Below are 19,133 nucleotides of genomic sequence, written 5' to 3'. Positions count from 1 at the left end.
CACTTGTGAAAGAGGCAGGCTGTGCGTGTCGGTTGGTGGAGAGAGGGGAGAAAGCAAGAGAGAGAAGGGTATGCTTCACCGTACCAAATACAACCGCTTCAGGAATGAGTCAGTAACATCCGTCGATGAGCTTCTCCACGGCCTGTCCATGAACCCCAAGGTCTCGGCCACCCCCCAGTCTGCAGCCGAGACATCTTACACACCCCCGACTGAGGTCCAGCCCTCCTCGACCACCACTGCTTCCATCAACCCCACCAGCCACGGCTCTGACCACCTGGAAGATGGAGGCACCACCCTCTGCACTCTCATCAACAAGGTGTCCAGCCTGAAATTCAGCAACTCAGGCAGCTTGCTGGGCATCAAGGGTCTGCCCTCAGCTGTCAAGGACCTGGCTGTGTCTAAGCTGCAGGGGGGTGGGGGATCGGGCTCAGGCAGCTCCAGTGGCCCGAGCCCCAGCGCGGCGACAGCAGCGGCGGCGGCAGCAGCCTCTGGTGTGGGCGGCTCTCTGTGCGGCTCGGCCTCCCATTCAACCCCCTGCTCACAGCTGGAGCCGGCTGTCAGCATGAGTAAGAAGAGCAGGCTGGATGAACTCCAGCCCAGTGGAGAGGACTGGAACGGAGGTGGAGGTGGCGGACTGGTGAGCAAACCCTCCAGAGGATGGCTACATTCGAGTGAGAAGATCTCTGGTCCAGGAGTGACATACATAGTGAAGGTTAGTGGTCTCTAATCTAAAAAAATGTTTATTATCCTCTCCCTCTTTTCTTGTCTTTCCCCATTCTGTCTTTTGTTTCAGTGACTCAAGCTTAGCTACCTGCAAGTTTGGTATAAAGAAGAGATAATGTAGTTTTACTTGCACATCACAACATGCCCTTGAGTGGGTGTATGTAGGTTGGCTACAGCAGAGAGCTGAGCAAATGGAGAGCGACTAGAAAACAGACATTGAATAATTCAGAAAATAGAGAAGGTCAGCGATGGAGGAAAGTAAAGTGTGTTGGGGGGGGGGGGGGGGGGGGGGGGGCATGTGATTGCAAAATAAAAACAGCAATCATCAGTGCCTTTTTAGAGCATGCTGTAAACATTGTCTTGTATACAGTATTTCTGTCCTGTGTATGTGGAGCCACAGCGTTATGCTTTTGTAACCATGGTGATGTGTTATTTCTGTACGTTGTGCATCTGTATGAGCTCTATGGCTGTTTTTCCGCTCGGCGATAGAGAAATGATGGAGGAGGAGGAAAAAGAAGACACACGGTGCATGTTTGTGTCTCATCACATCAGCGTCTTCAGCGTTAATGCCCGATCGGCCATCAAACATCGTTTAAAGGAGCACAAGTACGCACAACTACGAGAGCTGTGAATGTCATCATGCCGGCAATGAGTCACTAGCATGAGGAGTGATGATGCTGAGCCCTGGCTCTTCAAGGTGTGAAGTGAATGAAGAAAACGGAGCAAACCATATTCACTGAGACCACAGAGCAGCAGTATATTGAACCTTTTTGCGTGATGGTGGAATCTTTTTGTCTTCTATTCATGTAGCACATGTCACTAAAAAGCAAAAAAAAAATGTAGTTTTGGGAGGGGATGAATAAGCATAGTCAAACAGCGATGCCAGGTTAAATGTGTTATATTCCAAATCAAGTTACACAGTATGATTGCCATCATATGACACCTTCTACAACTCGCCCGAACAAAGCCTACAGTATCTGTGACCAGTGTGACATTCCATTAACTGCATTAAGGCCGAGAGCGCTTATTTGTCCAGTCAATGCCACTGAAAGCATCCACACTGTGAGGGAGGTGGGGGTGGTGGGGGGGATGGGTCCAGTCCCTGCTCCCCAACCCCCTGCTTTTCCTGTGGTTTGACTCCTGCATGTGTTGAGATCAACGTGGTGTTCTGTTCACAGCACTTTTAATTAGCGTCATGTGGTCACTCCTCGCACATCATGCGCCATTACTCTAACGGGACATTGATTGACAGCGCCACTGTTTACAGTCATGCTTTTAGCTCGTGGTAGCTATGTGTTTATGATATGTGTTTAAAAACCTCTGTGATAAGACTTATCCTAATGTAATGCTGAATTTGCTTTTTATTTAGGTTTGTGGTCAGTGGTAACTGTTGTTTTGTAGATTTGCAGTGCAGTGCCTTTTTTCTTTTCTTTTCTTTTTTTTTGCTGTAAACTGTTGCTAGGTCAAAATGATGCTATGAGAGCTGTGGGAGTGAATGAAAACCAAAACGTGGTTGGCTGCAAAAAACATAACAGTTAGCTGAAAGACACTAAATATAACCCTGTGGAACTGCATATTTGGGTGATAATTCTCCACAGCTCCATCACTGATGCAGAGAAGTTGTCTGGTCATACGTAACAATGATTATAGCTTCTATAACTATATAATAATAACTTAAGAAAGTTCTGAATAGGGACAACTGGATTTGATCATAGACACCTGAAGATATTTCATCTCTCATCCACTAGGCTTCTTTAGTTCACAGGAAGTTCAGAAACCTTTTTATTAAGTGTTGAAACATCTTCAACTATCTGCAGTCAAGGCCATTTGCACTTGATTAACATTTTCTTGAATAAGAGACTGTGGTGACTGAGAATCATCACTTACATCTTGCTGAGTGTAACAATAACCTTAGTTTGCATGGTTATGGTTATATTGTCCACCACAGGTCATCATCAGCATTAGGGGACAGATTTTCCATATTATACAACTTTTATAAATACTAATTTCATCAACTATTTCATGTAACATTTTACTCTTTTACAGCCATTTTTATTTTGACAATAAACCAAATGTTTGGATTTATTGGCACAAAATATAGCCAAAGTGGTATGTTTTCATATTTTAGAAGTGTTTGCCTGTTTGTACTGTTTAAATGCAATGTGTGTGTATCTAGTTATATGAACTTCATATACAATCGCTTAGACTTGTTTTGTTGTTTTCTGGGATCAATTAGAGGCTCTTCAGAACTGGCCTCTCATTGATTTTTATAATTAATCTAAAGTTGAGTTTTACTGTGTGAATCATGTACTTGTTTGTCGTGCAGCATCAGAGAAGAAAAGTCTCCATGTCGTGCTCAGAATAGGTCTCTAACAATTTTATAACTGTTTGATATATTTTTGGCCCTGCTGAAGTGTGCACTTTAAACTCACTCTTCTAAAAATAGAGTAGTAAAAGAAAATGCAAACGTCATGTTGACTAAATGGTATTCATTTGCTGGTTATTGTAAAGTGAACTGGAGAGAAGTGGCCTCATAACATGAAAGTTATGATTTTAATAACTTAATTTTTTTCTGAAGAGGAGAGGAAATAGAAACATTAGCGTCTCTGGATGTGTTTTTTTTTTTTTTTACAAGATTATGAATGTGATTCTGATAATGATAGGAACTCATCAGCACAAAATGTTCCCAGTCTGTGCAGTATTAATTAGAAGAGGTGTTGTAACGAGTCGGTGGCTGATACTGAAGATGGTTTTGTGGGATAGGAGGACTGTATTCACCTCATGTGGCATAGTAACACACTGATGCAGTTCACAGATATTTATGGTGAAGGAGCATTTACTTGATTTGTATCAACTTTGTGTCAGATTTTGCCTTTGTGATCAGCGGGATGTTTCTATTTTCAACCTAAAGTGAAAACAATAATAGCAGCAAGTTTATGAGAACACATTTGCTGATGTAATAAAGGCTGAAGTCTGCTTGTTCGGTTTTGTGCAGACTCACTGTTAAACTCAGTGCCCCCCTTGAAAGCAGCGCAACCTGGGATAGGCTACTATTCCACAAGAGTATACTTAGTCACACAATGACAACTGTCTCTGGCAGGGCTTCGTGTTTTTAGTCTGATGTAAGGCATGGATGTTACTGAATAATGGACTGGCACCTCATTCCAAAAAAAGTTCTAGCACACGTGCATTAGTGTTTCCACTGCTGACCCTGCCTACACTTCACTCTTTCGCAAATGGCCAGTAGACTTTACACTGAGATGACGTCACATAAAATTCACTTTTCTGGCCTGTTGTCTCCATGGATTGGTTTCACAAAAAGAGGTGAACTTGCCAGACTCCTGCTTTGTAAGAAAGTACTTTTTTTTTAGCGTTATACAAATCTACAAATAATCAAATAATCCAAATAGGATTCTTCACATGAAATACACCACTAAACCACTTTCCCTGGAGGTCTTCCTTCAAGATATAAGCTCCTAGTGTCTAGTCATTACTGTAAGTTAATGTTGGACATGGTGAAGTGGTAAATGTTTAGTGAGTTTCAATTGAAAAACTCAGACAAGTCAGGTGTGCTTTTCTGTACATTCATGATGTGTTAGTTATAAAAAATATTAATGTTACTTTTTTTTACTCATATTTAACACTTGTTTCACACAGACTTCTTTTCTTGCTTTCCAGTACCTGGGCTGTATAGAAGTCCTGCGGTCAATGAGATCCCTGGATTTCACCACAAGGTCACAAATAACAAGGTATGTTCAGATGTAGTTTTCCAGTTTTATAGTGTTCACAAGTGACACATTGAAGGGAAAACCAACATGAAAGTGGCTCAGTAAGTTACCAGGAGACCATGTGACACAAAAACAGCTTCATTCTTCATTCCTCCCCCATTTGGTGTTTTGATGGACAATGTTCAACATGTTGATCCAAAAATGTCTTCAGTTATGCTATGATAATCCCTGACCCTTAAATAAAACAACATTTTTGCTGCTTGTTTTTAAATGAATCATACTAGTTGAAGCTGAATCCATATAAGGTATCATTTTAGATGAAGAAATTCAGTTCAAACAGCTGACTTTTGCCATTAGACAGCTAACCAACTTGCTAGATAGCTCTGCCAATGTCTGTTGGCAAGAATGCTATTATAAGTAATGTAAATATAGAAATGGCAGTAGTTAAGTCCAAACTTATTACAATTTCACCTTCCGTTTTGAATTGCTAAAAATCTTACGAGGATGATGCCAACAGGACGAACACCAAGCTGGTTTGTTATAGGCAGAGACAATCACACTAAAGCTTGTGCTGAGAAAAAAAGTGACCAAATCTATTATATACATAGCAGGAAATAAGGTCCTAAATGCGTTTTTCTATCGGCAACTCAACTCATAAATGACCATTTTAAAAATGTGATGTGTTTCTGATCTTATATATTATATGTAGTAGTACATTTAGGCTGCCTGTTATCACAATTTGTCTGCGTGGAATTTTCTGTGGCTCCATGTGTATCTTTAAAATCATTGACCAATGTGCAGTGAGGCAAAGGCCAATAGTGAATCGGTTTGTGTCATGTCCACTTTTCTGCCTGACTTCCTGAAATCAGTCCAGTGTTAACGTTAGCTAGCAAGGCCACACAGTGGTAAGCTGTCTCTCTCTCTCACACACACACACACACACACACACACACACACACACACACACACACACACTCACTCACTGTGTGTGTTCGGTTTCTCTCTAATAAAGAGAGAGATGGTGAAAAAGAGAGAAACAAACAGAGAGAAATCTATGGCTCATGCCGTTGCTATTATTAGATTTCTCCTTTTCTAAAATAACCTACTGCTGTGCATGGTTTATCCACCAAAAAGGATACAGAAATTAACATTTCCGCTTCTGTCAAGAATCCAACATTCACTTCATGTCAGAGGTGAATTTGAGCTTTTGCTTCGAATCGACTCTTCAGCCACTGTTTGATTCACAGTTTAGTTTAGTTTACCACCATTTACCAGACTTGGTTTCATGGTTGTTGTTTTATTGTTGTTGTTTTTGTCTATTTTATATCTTAATTATAATTCATATTTCATCTGATAAAGACATTCTATTATTATTATATTTAATCCTATGTCTATCATACTTGATTTCTTACATCTACATCTTCTTGATGGCCATGAAATTCGATCTGGATGGCCATGGTACCAAGAGAATGGATTTCAGTGATCACTGTCTTTTATTATTGCTCTACCACCAAATCAAAACATTTAATCTAAACAATACTTTGATTTATAAATATAAAATAACTGCAGAACATATGACATCTGCATTGACCTCAGATGCACTTCTGCTAATTTAAGCATACTAAAGGAAGATGGTGAGAATGATGAACATACCTGCTGAACATGAGTATGTTGCCATGTTGATGTTAACATGAACTGCTCTGCCAAGTAGCTACAGCCTCTCACAGCCACTAGCTGTAGACTCTTTGTCCTGTTGTTACTAAGACAACAAAATACATCCCTAGACTACACATAATACAGTCTAACTTACAGTAATGCCAAAATACCAGTCATCGTGTGGCTGTCTGTGGTCACCATCTTGGCTTCATCGTCCACTCTTCCTCCCTCTAGGGAAGCCATCAGCCTGGTGTGTGAGGCTGTTCCAGGGACCAAAGGAGCTCTGCGGAAGAGAAAGGTACACGGATGGACATTGAGGGGAGGGAAAGAGGGAGGGAGGGAGGGAGGGATAGAGAAACGCAAGTGATTGCCAGTGCGAGAGCTGAGAAAATGAGTGTTAGTGAAATGTACAGTAGAGGAAACAGCATTAGATATTCATTTATCCTTCCGTGTTCTATATATAGCATCGCCTCAGTAAGTTTTTTTTCTCTCTCATCCATCCTTCATGTTAAAAGAGAGAGAAATCACAGATAGATAGAGAGAGAGAGAAATGATGAGAGACATTGTACTTAGAGAAGAGAGAGAGAGTGAGGAGAAAGGAGAGAGATGAAGAGGTATGGGACTGTATATGCGTGGGTGTAGTTCCAGCCCACGATGCATTGCACACCGCGCACAGTGCTTAGTGACTCATGTAGTGCACAATATCTGTGATCAGGAGGCTGATCTTGTGTGTGTGTGTGTGCGTGTTTGTGTGTGCGCACGTGTTTGTGTGAGCGTCTGTCTTCTGTGTGCATGTGCACCTACATGGTGTGTGTCCACAGCGTGTGAGGAGACTGTGTCTTAATGTGGGGTGTGAAATGAAGCATTACTCCGCTCTCTAGAGCTCGTTCAAATGTCAGGGAAGAGTATATAACACAAAATCATTGCTGACTAGTTTCTCTCTCATAATAGATATAAAGGTATAAGATATTGTTAATTTGGCAAACACATACTGATGACATCAGCTTGATTTTCTGAATGGCTTTGACCATTTTATTTGGCCTCTTTTCCTCTGCTCATCATTCAAATCACTATTCAATCACAACAGTATTTTTAAGTCATTTAAAATGAAATTTGCGTTGCCCAATGTATAATCAATACAAACTGAACAATACATTTTCCTTATTTATTAGGATGAGTAATCCTCCTGAAAGATATAGCAGTGGTTGGTCTACTTAGTAGCATAAAAACTGGAAAGATGGGGAAATAGCTAGCCTACCTCTATTCTAAGGAAATAAATGTACCTGCCATGATGCCATCCCATAACATTTTGGTTGTTGTTGTTTTTTGGCTTTGTACAGAGCTATGCTAGCTATTCCCCGTGCTTCCAGGCTTTATGCTAGGCTAAGTTTACCCAACCCACTGCTGAGCGTAGCTTCATATCATACCATCCTATCATTCATACCAGATTTAGAGACACCAGAGTTTTCATTCAGTTCTCTACAAAAAATATTGAATTACTAAATCATAAAAAGAGATGTTGTTTTAATTTGTTTAAAATCTGTCTGTCTGTGTCATCCTCTGATCCTCCTAGCCACCGTCCAAAGCTCTGTCCAATATCCTGGGAAAGAGCAACCTGCAGTTCGCTGGCATGTCCATCAACCTAAATATCTCCACCAGTAGCCTCAACCTGATGACCCCCGACTGCAAACAGGTCAGCGGACAACTTTTTACAACACACACTAATGATACTTTTTATGATTTTCAGTGTAAGAAAATGGCATCATTTATTAGTTATACTAAAATAAATAAACTGAAGAAAAAGCCCCCACCCACACACACACACACACACACATTTAGATTTTCGTAAGTCTTCCTTTTAGCTTTTGAAAAAGTGAGATAAGATTTTTCTCTAGAATGAAGGGTGTCCATTTAAAGAGGCTAATGTGATAAAGAGCTGTTTAAAGAGGAAAACAAGTAAGAGCACATGGTCTCTACTGATGTTAATAGAATTACCAGAGGAAGTCGGCACGTTGTAGATTACTGTTTATTTGTGTGCTCTCTACTTCAGTCTTATTCTTAATACTAACAGCAGATGGTGCCAAAGTAACAACACAAGCCAAATCCTACACATAGATACTCATCAGACAGGGCCTTTTACTTGAAAAATAATTATTGTGATACATGTGTGTAGAATCACAGATGTGTTGGGTTAGTTGATATGTACTGTATGATTTTGCCCCTCACAGATCATAGCCAACCATCATATGCAGTCCATCTCATTTGCATCAGGTGGAGACCCTGTAAGTAACTCAGTCGCCAGCATCAAATTTAGTGATATAACTTTAAAAACATTTTAGCCCGTGGCTGATGCTCCTAATTATCAGTCATATTACTATAACTATATAACCACACACTTTGTCTATTTGGCTATTTGTAAAATATGTGTCTTTTTGTCTTGTCTTTTTCAGGACACAACAGATTTCGTTGCCTATGTAGCAAAGGATCCTGTCAACAGAAGAGGTAAGCGTCCATTCCTTAACTCTAGGGTGTCTCATGACTTACATATGACATGTTGCTCGTTAAAGTTTGTTGTTCTGACTCTCACCAGCATGTCACATCCTGGAGTGCTCTGATGGTCTGGCCCAGGATGTCATCGGTACCATCGGCCAGGCCTTTGACCTTCGCTTCCAGCAGTACCTGCAATGTCCCTCAAGCAAGCTGTCCTCCACACATGACAGGTGAGGTGTTGAGACCACACTAATAAAACGCACAGAAGATAACACGGTGACCGATATTGAGTTCTAGTATCAAACTATGTTTTCTCCAGGGTATTAAACATGGAGGAGTTACCATGGACAGAGGAAGAGGAGGAGTCGGCAGAGCACCCTTACTACAATAACATCCCTGGCAAGATGCCACCGCCTGGAGGCTTCATTGACACCCGGCTAACCAATCACAATGCAGCACCTGATGGATGCCAGGTACAACTGAGCAGCGTTATTTTGGTTCACATGCATTTACATTTATACACTGTTGCATTTGAGCTCTTATTCTGTTCACATAGATTTCACTGACTTTATTTTTCTGCTATGGACCAAGAAGGGTAAACTTTGATGTGATAGTTTTTATCATCCAAGCCAAATGGATCAAAATGGAGCAATTCAATTCTAGTGATTGATAACTCTTATAACACATCACTGCCTTTTTACTACAGTATATACGTATATGTTCTGTGGTCACAAAACTGATTGTGAGCATTATTGGTATAATTAGGCCTCAAACTGAAAACGAACCACACAACAGTCCACTTTGGGGGCATAACCTGTGTTTCTGGCCTCAGTCTGGTTGTTTCACAAAAGAATTTGATTGACAGCTTTCACAGCAGGCCAAATGAACTGTAGTAAATAGATACCTGAGTACTAGAGATCATTTTAGCTATTAGCTGTTTGCTGTGAAAGTACCCATAATCCGAACTGCACATTACATGTCTGACATTTGATTTTTAATGTGTACTCATTATATGTATTTAATTCAGAAATGTCTTAGATGTCCACTATGTGTGTGTGTGTGTGTGTGTGTGTGTGTCATCAGATGGGCCCAGGATCAGTCGATCAGACATATTACCAAGGGCGGCACTGCGGTGAAAACTGGGGAGATGAAAGAAAGCTCATATTCATACAACAGGGTAAGAAAGCCCATGTTTCCCACTACACAAATACAAATGGCATGTTTAATTCAGTTCATCTCTGAGACTATGATTGTTTCTCCAAATGTCTAGGTTCATTTGATATTAGCAGTCTGCCTGAGAGTAAAGGTCATGCAGCAAAGACAGCAGAGATGCCCATGTATGTGAACACCCAGCAGATTGACGCCCAGGTGCTCGCGGCACTGCAGGCAGAGGCAGAAAATGTGACAAAAGGCATGGCAACTGCAGCCAAGGAGAGCCCACAGAAGGACCTGTTTGACATGAGTGAGTCTTTTATTGGCATGTACTGAACTTTCACTTTCTTTTATTCAGATGCTTTGAACAGTGGACTCTGACTAATTTGAAAAACCATAGTTCACTGTGGACTGATGAATTTGAGGCAAAGCAAATGTAAAACTCACCTTCTGCAGCATTACTAAGTATGAACAGTAACTGTGCCTTTACAATTACATAGTAAGACTAATTGTAAGACTAATTTCTAATCAAAGTTCTTAATTATAGAGATTTCCTAGCTTTTGTTTCCCTGTGACTTTAGTGTGGCATTATAATAACATCATGTCAGTGGGGAGACAATAGGAGGACAATGTTAATGCCAGTGTAGAGCTGTGTTCTTTCCTCCTTTGAACTTCCACCTTAGCTTTTCTATTATTACACATGAAAGATTAGTTACATAACGATGTGTGTACTATGTATGAAGAATCCATGACACAAATTACATGTGAGCAGTTGCCATACTGTTCAAAAGTGAGCTGTTATTATGTCGTTATCTAAGGTGTTATTGTCTGCTGCTGTGGTTCTCTGTTAACTTTGTTCCTGTGCTAACAAGCACCAGCACTTGTTCCACAAAAGAAAGTCAAGATTAAATGAAATTTGATACAGACACTTGCATAATATGATTTACAAACATTTTCAACTGTTTCGTAAGGATATCCAATGAAAGGTTATACAGTGTAGAGTATATATAATATATATAATATAATAGTAATGTGAAATTAGATGAACCAATAATATAAACATGAATATTTGCTGAACTAGCTCAGCAGCACAGACATTGAGTCCACCGTCTGATTGATGTTAATTGTCTAAGAGCATTAGGAAGTTTTATTGGTGGTTATGATTGTATCGTCAGCATAACAGAGAAAGAATAATGTAGAAAGTTATATGCTTTAATTACTGCATATGAGACTATGCAGACAGGCTTAGTGTTTCTGTCTGCTCAAGAATAATAAAGAAAGTTCTGGGCTTTATCCTCAGCTGTATGTTTTTCGCTCTGTCCATTGTCTGCCGACAGCTATCCTATATGTACAGCATTGCATCAGTTTAAGTTATATAATGCATACTGTAAATATACAAATGTATATCCAGACAGATTTACATACAAATGCTGTGAGTAAAAGATTTGACATTAAACCTTCACTTTGTTTATACATCACAGATGACAGATGAGTTCTTCTGCCCCTGGTCGTTACAGATATGTGAATAACCATTTTGGAGAAATTGAAGAAAACACTGCTACAAGCTAGGGCAATGATGACCTTGCACTTTTTCATGTTAAGGTTTTCATTCCAACAAAGTATTTATGAATAACATACTTTATACAATGTGACAGCTGTAGGATGTTGAGTTAAAAACTGTGCTAGAGATATCCTTCCTGTCTTAATTATTTTGGCGCGCTGCCTTCACTTACACCAGAGCCCTTCGAGGATGCTATTCAGTCTCAGTCCCATCCGCCGTCCCAGGGGCAAGCCCAGTCCCAGATGTCCGGTATCCATAAGGCAGCATCCGTGGACAACTCGAGCCCCCTTCTTGTGCGCTCACTGGCCTTCCGGGCACAGGAGGAGCTGGAGGGCCAGACATGGTATCACGGCAAAATGAGCCGCCGTGATGCTGAAAAATTACTGAAAGAAGACGGGGACTTCCTAGTCCGCAAGAGCACTACCAACCCAGGGTCCTACGTACTGACAGGCATGCACAATGGACTTGCCAAACATCTACTGCTGGTGGACCCTGAGGGAACGGTAAGAAAGGTTAAAAGACATGTAGAGCGTGATACTGTAGATAGAAATACTGATTTGTATAGGAACACATGATTTCCACTGTGAAAGAAAAACAACATTATAATATCTCTTTCTCTTTTCTAAGGTACGGACAAAAGATCACATATTTGACAGCATTAGCCACCTTATTGGCCATCACCGTGACAACAATCTGCCGATTGTGTCAGCCGGGAGTGAACTGTGTCTCCTACAGCCCGTTGGAAGGAAACAGTGATGCTTGCAATGCCTGATGGGAAATCGGAAGCTCTGAACAGTCTCTCCTACCATCCTGAAACTTGAAGACGAAACGTGAAGAGAAGATGCTTAAAGGCTCTGTGCGCTGACAGTGTTTTTGGGAAAGTTGGCCCACAGTTACACTGCTGGAGGCACCGGAAGACACAAGATTTGTTAAAGATAAAAAAAAATATTTATAGAACTGTTATTATTTTGTTGTGATGACTGAAATGCTATATTTTTGAGAAGACATAGGTGCATTTGGACATACTATCTTGATTTGGTGTTTTAAAAGACTTAAAAGAAAAAATACAGATGTTCTTGTAGTTTAGATGAAGTGCAAATTAAACCTCAAAGAGGTGTTAACAAGAGTATTTTAGAATAAAAACCTGAAATTTTAGTTTTGTCTGTCAAGCACAACCACATTTCTACAGGAACTGTTGACTACAGTAAGAGGTCGGAAACAAAAACAGTTTGGACGATAAATGCTGTTTATAATGAATTACTTTAGGGGGAAAAAAAGTCCTTTAATCTCACCAATAGCGTGACAGCTCACTCAATTAGTCACTATATGAAATCTGCTTTTATTGGGGATTAGAAATGAATGTGTTTTGCTTTGCAGTAGTCACAAAGTTTTGGGGTGCAAACAGACATCCTTCATAGTGCTGTCAATGGCTTTAAAGATAACCTTTTTTTTTATAAAGTATTTTCTTGTGTCACAGTCGCATGACTTAAAATCAACTGTTCTTGTGGACATTGTTCGTAGACCTTGATACCCCTTTATTTGAAAGAGGTGCTTGTGTATGCTGACACTGTAAAATATTTATGCTTTTCAACCAGGGATTGTTTCTGAATTGGTTTTCTCTGGATTCTTCTTTTAGGTGTGTAGTCAATGATTAGTTTTGGGGCTTGAGTCATGCAATGGATATTCTCACATTCTTAATTAACATTTTCGGCTTTTTGTGAACTTTTAAAAAGATATTATCATCATCATTATTATTATTATCATTTGAATGATCACAAATGAATAGCACAATCAGAAAGTTAGATCAGTTAGATCATCTGTGTCAGTTGTACCAAGACGAATTACCAATGTGTTGAGACGTGATTTTCACTTTTTTCTCACAAGACTTAATTAGACCAGTGTTGTGTACACACATTGTGCACCTAATACACAATGTTCAATATTAGATCACCTTCACATGTTGATGTTGAACAAACATTTTATTTCATAACGTGGTTGTGTCAATACTGCTTTATGGCCACTAGGTGTCACCACAGAAATACTTGTTTACCCCCAGTCAGGCACACTAACTTCACTTCCCTTATTTTATAACTCACTAGTAGTGAAGGATGTTATCTGACAGCATTGCTTATAGTACTACACTACATGGGAAAATCCGACTCATAGAGTTTTCAAACGCTGTTGCTTGACAGTTCATAGTTAATTTGCATTTTGCAGTCCACTGTACACAATCGTTCCTCAGAACAGTTAATGGTATTTAGGTTATACGGACTGTTTTTGTAGAGTGGGGAATCAAAAATTTTGAAAAGGCTTATAGAAATAGTAAACAGCAGTTCTGGCAACAGCTTTTTAAATGCTCTCATCCTTACTATTGTCAGTACTCTGATGGATACCAAATGAATGGGGCATTGTATTTGATATGCACTGGACCACTTCAGTTGAACCAAAATCAGCATGTGTTCAATGAGTTTGACAAGACAGATGCAATGTAATATAACGTGCCTGTATTTTGCTGCAAGAGGGAGTGTACAGTACATGCATCTCACAACAACACATATTAGCAAAGAGCAGTATTGGGATTGTTAGAAAAAAAAATCCACCAGATCCATTTTGGTTAAAGCCGATTAAGACTCCCCTTGATTCCTTGTGTCCCATGACCCAGTTTGCTTCTCAGGATTCTTCCGAGAAGAGCTCATGGTAGAAAAAGAGGAATAAATTGGTATTTTTGAAGGAAATGGCAGGAGAAGAAAGGACACAAAAAAATCATTGGGGAGTTATTTCTTGTTGTGTGTTTTGTTTTTCTGACAATTATCCGTCATTCGCTTTTATTTGTTCAATTCTTTGTGACATAATTTCATCAAATCTAATATCTTGGGAGATGGAATGATGTGCTAATTTTGTTTTTCTTTTTTCAAAAAACAGCACTATGCTAATGTTGAAAATTACTTTGAGATCAGCGTTGGTTTCTAAAAAAAAAAAAAAAAAAGCTCTAAAATTTGTAGAATCACCTTGACAAAATGTGCAATGTTTTGAACAAAGCGTATATACAGCAGGAACAACTCCATACTTGAATCTCTCTGATAACATGATGATTAGCTGTGTGGCATCAAGAAATTATACAAACAAATACGCTGGGACACAAATAAGAACATGGCTTCTCTCCAGATTTCTGTTGATGAAAATGTGCCTTTTATTTGTACAAATTGTGTTTTTATTTCTCTTTCTCTCTCTCTTCAAAGTGCAATAGCTGATCTTCAATGGGGCATGCCTGTTCACTAGAGGTTGTGTTTCGCCCTGCTGCGTGTTGCTGCTTGAGACTACTGTTTTCTCTCTATCTCTGTCTCTTTATCTCCCTCTCTCCCTCTCTATTATATATTCTAAATGTATCATTTCCAGATTCTAAGTATAAATCTTTGTCAGAGGGAATCACACAGAGAACTCACTATTTTGGAACAGGTACAGAAAAAAAATGGAAATAAAAACAAAGAGACAAGTCCAAATGATGTTTACAGATTTAATCTTTTGGTTGTATGGGTTTATCATTATTCTGTATGACTGTTGGCAATAAAACCGTGAATGTGTAGAATCTCTGTGGTATATGTTCTGTAATGATCAGGAAGAAATTTTGTCTTACGGCAGACTCGGTCATCACAATTTCCTCAAAAATCTCAAAGTGTTGGCTCATCCAAATTATATTAGTTTTGTTTTTATTTTTGTTTTTTGTTTTTTTTTATTTCATTTACTTCTAATCTGTCCAGATCTCTGATGCCATCCATGTAGATCAAAGCACTGACAACACGATTTTGAAAACACAATCCATACTTCTAAACATAGACATACTAATGAAAACTGCTATGAATATGTGAATAGTAGGTTAATATGTCATTTGGATGAACCAACACTGACATTTTCTGAAATGTGTAAGGAAGGCACAACACAAGGGAAGAACTACACCCTCTACTGGCCACATAAGGTGATCAAGATGATTCATCTTTATACAGTACTTCCAGTCTTTATTTTTTTACATCATTGTGCCAAAGCTAATATTTTTTTTGCATCAGCTGCCTCTAACTAACTAGTTCTACTTCACATGCAGCATCCACGTGCCTCGCAAGACTTTTGTTTCTTCACTTTACCAGTTTCATGCTTTTAGGTTTGATACAATACGTTTCTAATTCTGGAATAATCAGATAAAAACATACAAAGATAAACTACAATAACAATTCAAAATGTGCTACTAAAACAAGGATTGGAAATATTCTGTATCGAACATGCAGCCTATTGTAAAAAAAAAAAAAAAAAAAAAAATCCCACTAGCATTCACTACTAACGTTATAAACCAGCAGATGGAGCCCTGGTTTCACTGAAAACACTATTGCTGTTGAATGAACTGCATCAGTTACATTAACATAAACATGGTGCTACTGGTAAAATGAAAAAGGTGGCATGTCCGACTCTTCAACATGCATATTTTTTTAAACCACACATACTATCTACAATGCAGTTTTCATTTCATATTACTGCACAACATTCTGTAGTATTACTGAGTGAATATACATTTACAGAACAGATTGCATAGAATAAATAACTTCAGTTGTTTATCATTACACTAATAATTGTCTACAATCATTCTCCATTACATTGTTTTTGCAGCTCTATAATTGCACTTTAAATAATTGTGGGTGATTTCTTTTTCACTTCCTGTTTGCCTTTTTCATCCTTGTCTGTCACATCTGTGACCACATGGGTACACTTTTTTTCTGTTTGAGAGCACCATTGATTCTCAAATCATCACTGCCCTGTGAAGAACATGCATCTCCAAAATATCAAGTTTTAATTGGCTCAATGTTTTCTTTTAATCATTGATTTTCTCAGCCATTGTAAGATTTATCCGTCAGTTAACTGTACAAATACCCATTTCTGGAGATGCATGGTTCCCACACAAAAGTGATGAAATGAATGACACCAATCTGATGGCAAGTGTGAGTTTTCTGATTATGGATGATATTGTATATTGATAATAACCAACCACCAAGGAGAAACAGCTGTCCTGCAGCCAGGCCTCAAGTCCACACTTCATTCAAGATATTCTTTTTTCTCAATCAGTCAAAAGTCATCTGTCCGTTGTGACCACTGCACAGGCCCATGAGCATATATATGTGGACCTCCCTCACCTTCTTACCATAGATTTCTGGCTCCCTTCTCTCAGTTTTTTGCATCACTCTCAGAGCCAGCCTGGGTGGCCCCTCCTACCACCACTGAGACCTCACCATGAGCAGTGTCCATGCCCTGCTCCTTCCCTTGCTCCGTCTGCCTTGAGCCCTGCTGGTTCTGGTTCTGGTTGGGGTTGTTCTGGCTGCTCCACGACTTGCTCCTGCTGCGGCTGGGCTCCAGAGACGGCTTGTTCCCACTGCCATTTACAGAAGCCTTCCCCCTGTAGCAGCAGCCACACACCAGACCCAGGAAGGCCCGTCTCATCTCTCGACTGGCCAGAGTGTATATTATTGGATTCATGGCTGAGTTGAGCACAGCCACCGCAATGAACCAGTCAGCCTTGTAGAGGATGGGGCAACGCTGCCCACATGCCACATCCACGAGAAGCACAATGAAGATGGGCGTCCAGCAGGCGATGAAGACCCCGACTACGATGATGACGGTGCGCAGCAGGGACATGGCGTGCTCTGAGTTGCTGTGCTTGCTCACCTTTCGGCTGCTGGACTTGACCAGGATGTAGATTCGGGCATAAAGCACTGACATGGCCAAGAGCAAAACCATAAAAACAGTGATGCAGAAGGCTACGTATTTCTTGGTGTAGAGAGGCAGGACCGTGGAGCAATCTGGGAGGTTGTCCAGACAGTTCCAGCCCAAGATGGGCAGAGCCCCAAGAGAAATGGCAATCAGCCAGCAGGTCCCTATCAGGAGAAACACTCTGTAGTTCTTGTTGGCATCATAAGGCCTCATTTTGATCATAGTCAGGTGTCTTTCTATGGCAATAGCCAAGAGACTGAAGACGGACGCACCAAGTGCCACGAACATGCTGCCCTCTCTGACGAACCAGAGGGCAGGGGAGAGCTGCAGGGTCTTCTCTCCTGACAGCAGCAGGTTGACCAGGTAGGCGACTCCAGCCAGCATGTCACACAGCGCCAGGTTGCCAATGAAGTAATACATTCGGTTGTGGAACCTGTGGTTTCTCCATATGGCCACCAGCACGGTAAGGTTCTCCAGGACGATGAAGCTGCATATGATTAGGAACACGATGGTTTTGGGGTCTACGGTGCTACTACGGCTCGTGCCAACGCCAGGCCGGTGGTCCAGCTTCCCTGTGTAGTTGTAGTGGAGAGTTATCTGAGGGTTGTTCATCTTCAAAGCTGCCGCCGGCTGCTGACACTGGATGTCAGAAGTGAGCAGGGAGTCCAGTGTCAGCAGACAGAGCCACCGTGTTCAAGGGCAGGGAAAGATCTGAGTTGTGACATAGGGTAAACCAGTTTATTCATCACAGTGTTAGATTTGCAATAGTAAGTAATAAGGTAATGCTGCACTTTATGTATGGCTTTATCTTCTTTCTTTAAAAAAAAAAAAAAAAAAAAAAAAAAATCTTACTCTGGTTATGATATTTATGAAGCCAACCAAATAAAATATCATTAAGTCTGAGAAACAGGTACAGAAAAATACATACAACTAACACAAAGTTTATATACTCTGCTTATTGCATGCTGTTTTTGTTGGTTTGTTTACACATTGCTCATCTTGGACCACTTCCAAGAATATTTTAAGTAGTAGCAAGTAGGTAAGAGAGGCTGATTAGTTAGTAGTTTCATTTTTAAACATAATAATATAGTCTAGCCTGCTGTGGTTAAATCTTCTTTGGTTTGTTTGCCTCTACTTAACTCGTCCCGTTTCCCCAGATGACAAAGCTTAACCAAACTTACCGTGGGATGCTCGCAGTTCAGGTTTTACTTGGAAGTTAAACTCGCTCCGGTTCACGTGTATTTCATCGCTGAGGCGTTAAATCTCCGTAATTCGCAGATTTGCTCCACAGTTTTAATTCCTTTGCGCTCGCTCCGTGGAGGAGAGCAGCTCTTCATCTTTTGCTGATCTCTGAACTCCGGAGTTTTTTCGACAGTTGGCTGGAAGTCACACCCCTCCCTCCCTGCACAGAGGCTGGGTCGGCTGCTGTCTGTCTGAGGGTCAGTCCAACTCCTGAAGCCTATCAGAGCCACGGAGGTGCGTGAAGTAGCATAACTTATTTCTTTACAGATACGTTGCAGTTATCCATTGTAGGCTAATTGTATTTGTCCAGACCATAGATGGTAAAAGTTTTAGTTGTTGACATTAGTCAGGTAGGTTGAATGGGTTTAGTAGTTGTTGTTTTTTTCTTTTAGGTTATTATATTTTTCTTTCGTTTTTAATTGAAGTCAAACACAATTTTAAGATGGTTAGGCCTAATTTATTTTATTTATTTATTGTTACCAAAATATCTCTGGTAGTTGTGGAAACTGGAAACCATTAGGCTATATTTTGTAGGATATGTTCATTATTGTATTTATTTGCATAAATATGAGTCAGATGTGTTTTTTTAGGCTATCTGACAGTTTTTCTTACATATTTTCCTTAGCTTTTGAGTCTGTGAATGGGAATTAATCCAGATAACTACCTAGTTTTCTTAAACATATTAATTAGCCTAATTCCATTCAAGCCATTCAAATCAACTTAACTTGCTAGCTACTGAAACAGACCAGGCAGAATATTGTTATTAACTTATTACAACTTTTAGGAAGGAAACAAAATCCAAGACAAAAAAAGAAAAAGCAGAACTGAGAATA

The 19,133-nt window shown here is 40.0% G+C and overlaps 2 protein-coding genes across 2 annotated transcripts; one reads left to right on the top strand and one right to left on the bottom strand.

Annotated features, from left to right (window-relative positions):
* Window positions 1-70: 70 nt before the first annotated feature.
* On the top strand, window positions 71-12,066 carry shc3 (SHC (Src homology 2 domain containing) transforming protein 3; the record flags this gene model as incomplete). Its single annotated transcript, XM_083983342.1, has 12 exons — window positions 71-712; window positions 4,402-4,472; window positions 6,342-6,405; window positions 7,681-7,800; window positions 8,336-8,389; window positions 8,558-8,609; window positions 8,698-8,827; window positions 8,917-9,070; window positions 9,681-9,774; window positions 9,868-10,059; window positions 11,488-11,813; window positions 11,938-12,066. 12 exons carry the CDS (start codon window positions 71-73, stop codon window positions 12,064-12,066), a joined length of 2,028 nt encoding a protein of 675 aa, XP_083839468.1.
* A 4,449-nt stretch (window positions 12,067-16,515) lies between these two features.
* Window positions 16,516-18,390, bottom strand: s1pr3b (sphingosine-1-phosphate receptor 3b; the record flags this gene model as incomplete). Its single annotated transcript, XM_083984014.1, has 2 exons — window positions 18,240-18,390; window positions 16,516-17,769 (listed from the first exon to the last, which is right to left on the bottom strand). The coding sequence occupies exon 2, from the start codon at window positions 17,668-17,670 to the stop codon at window positions 16,516-16,518; it is 1,155 nt and encodes a 384-aa protein (XP_083840140.1). The 5' UTR covers window positions 17,671-17,769; window positions 18,240-18,390.
* Between the last annotated feature and the right edge of the window lie 743 nt (window positions 18,391-19,133).

The sequence above is a fragment of the Trachurus trachurus genome (assembly GCF_905171665.1).
Source record: "Trachurus trachurus genome assembly, chromosome: 12".
NCBI classification, from domain to species: Eukaryota; Metazoa; Chordata; class Actinopteri; order Carangiformes; family Carangidae; genus Trachurus; species Trachurus trachurus.
This window is presented reverse-complemented; position numbering and strand designations above follow the sequence as displayed.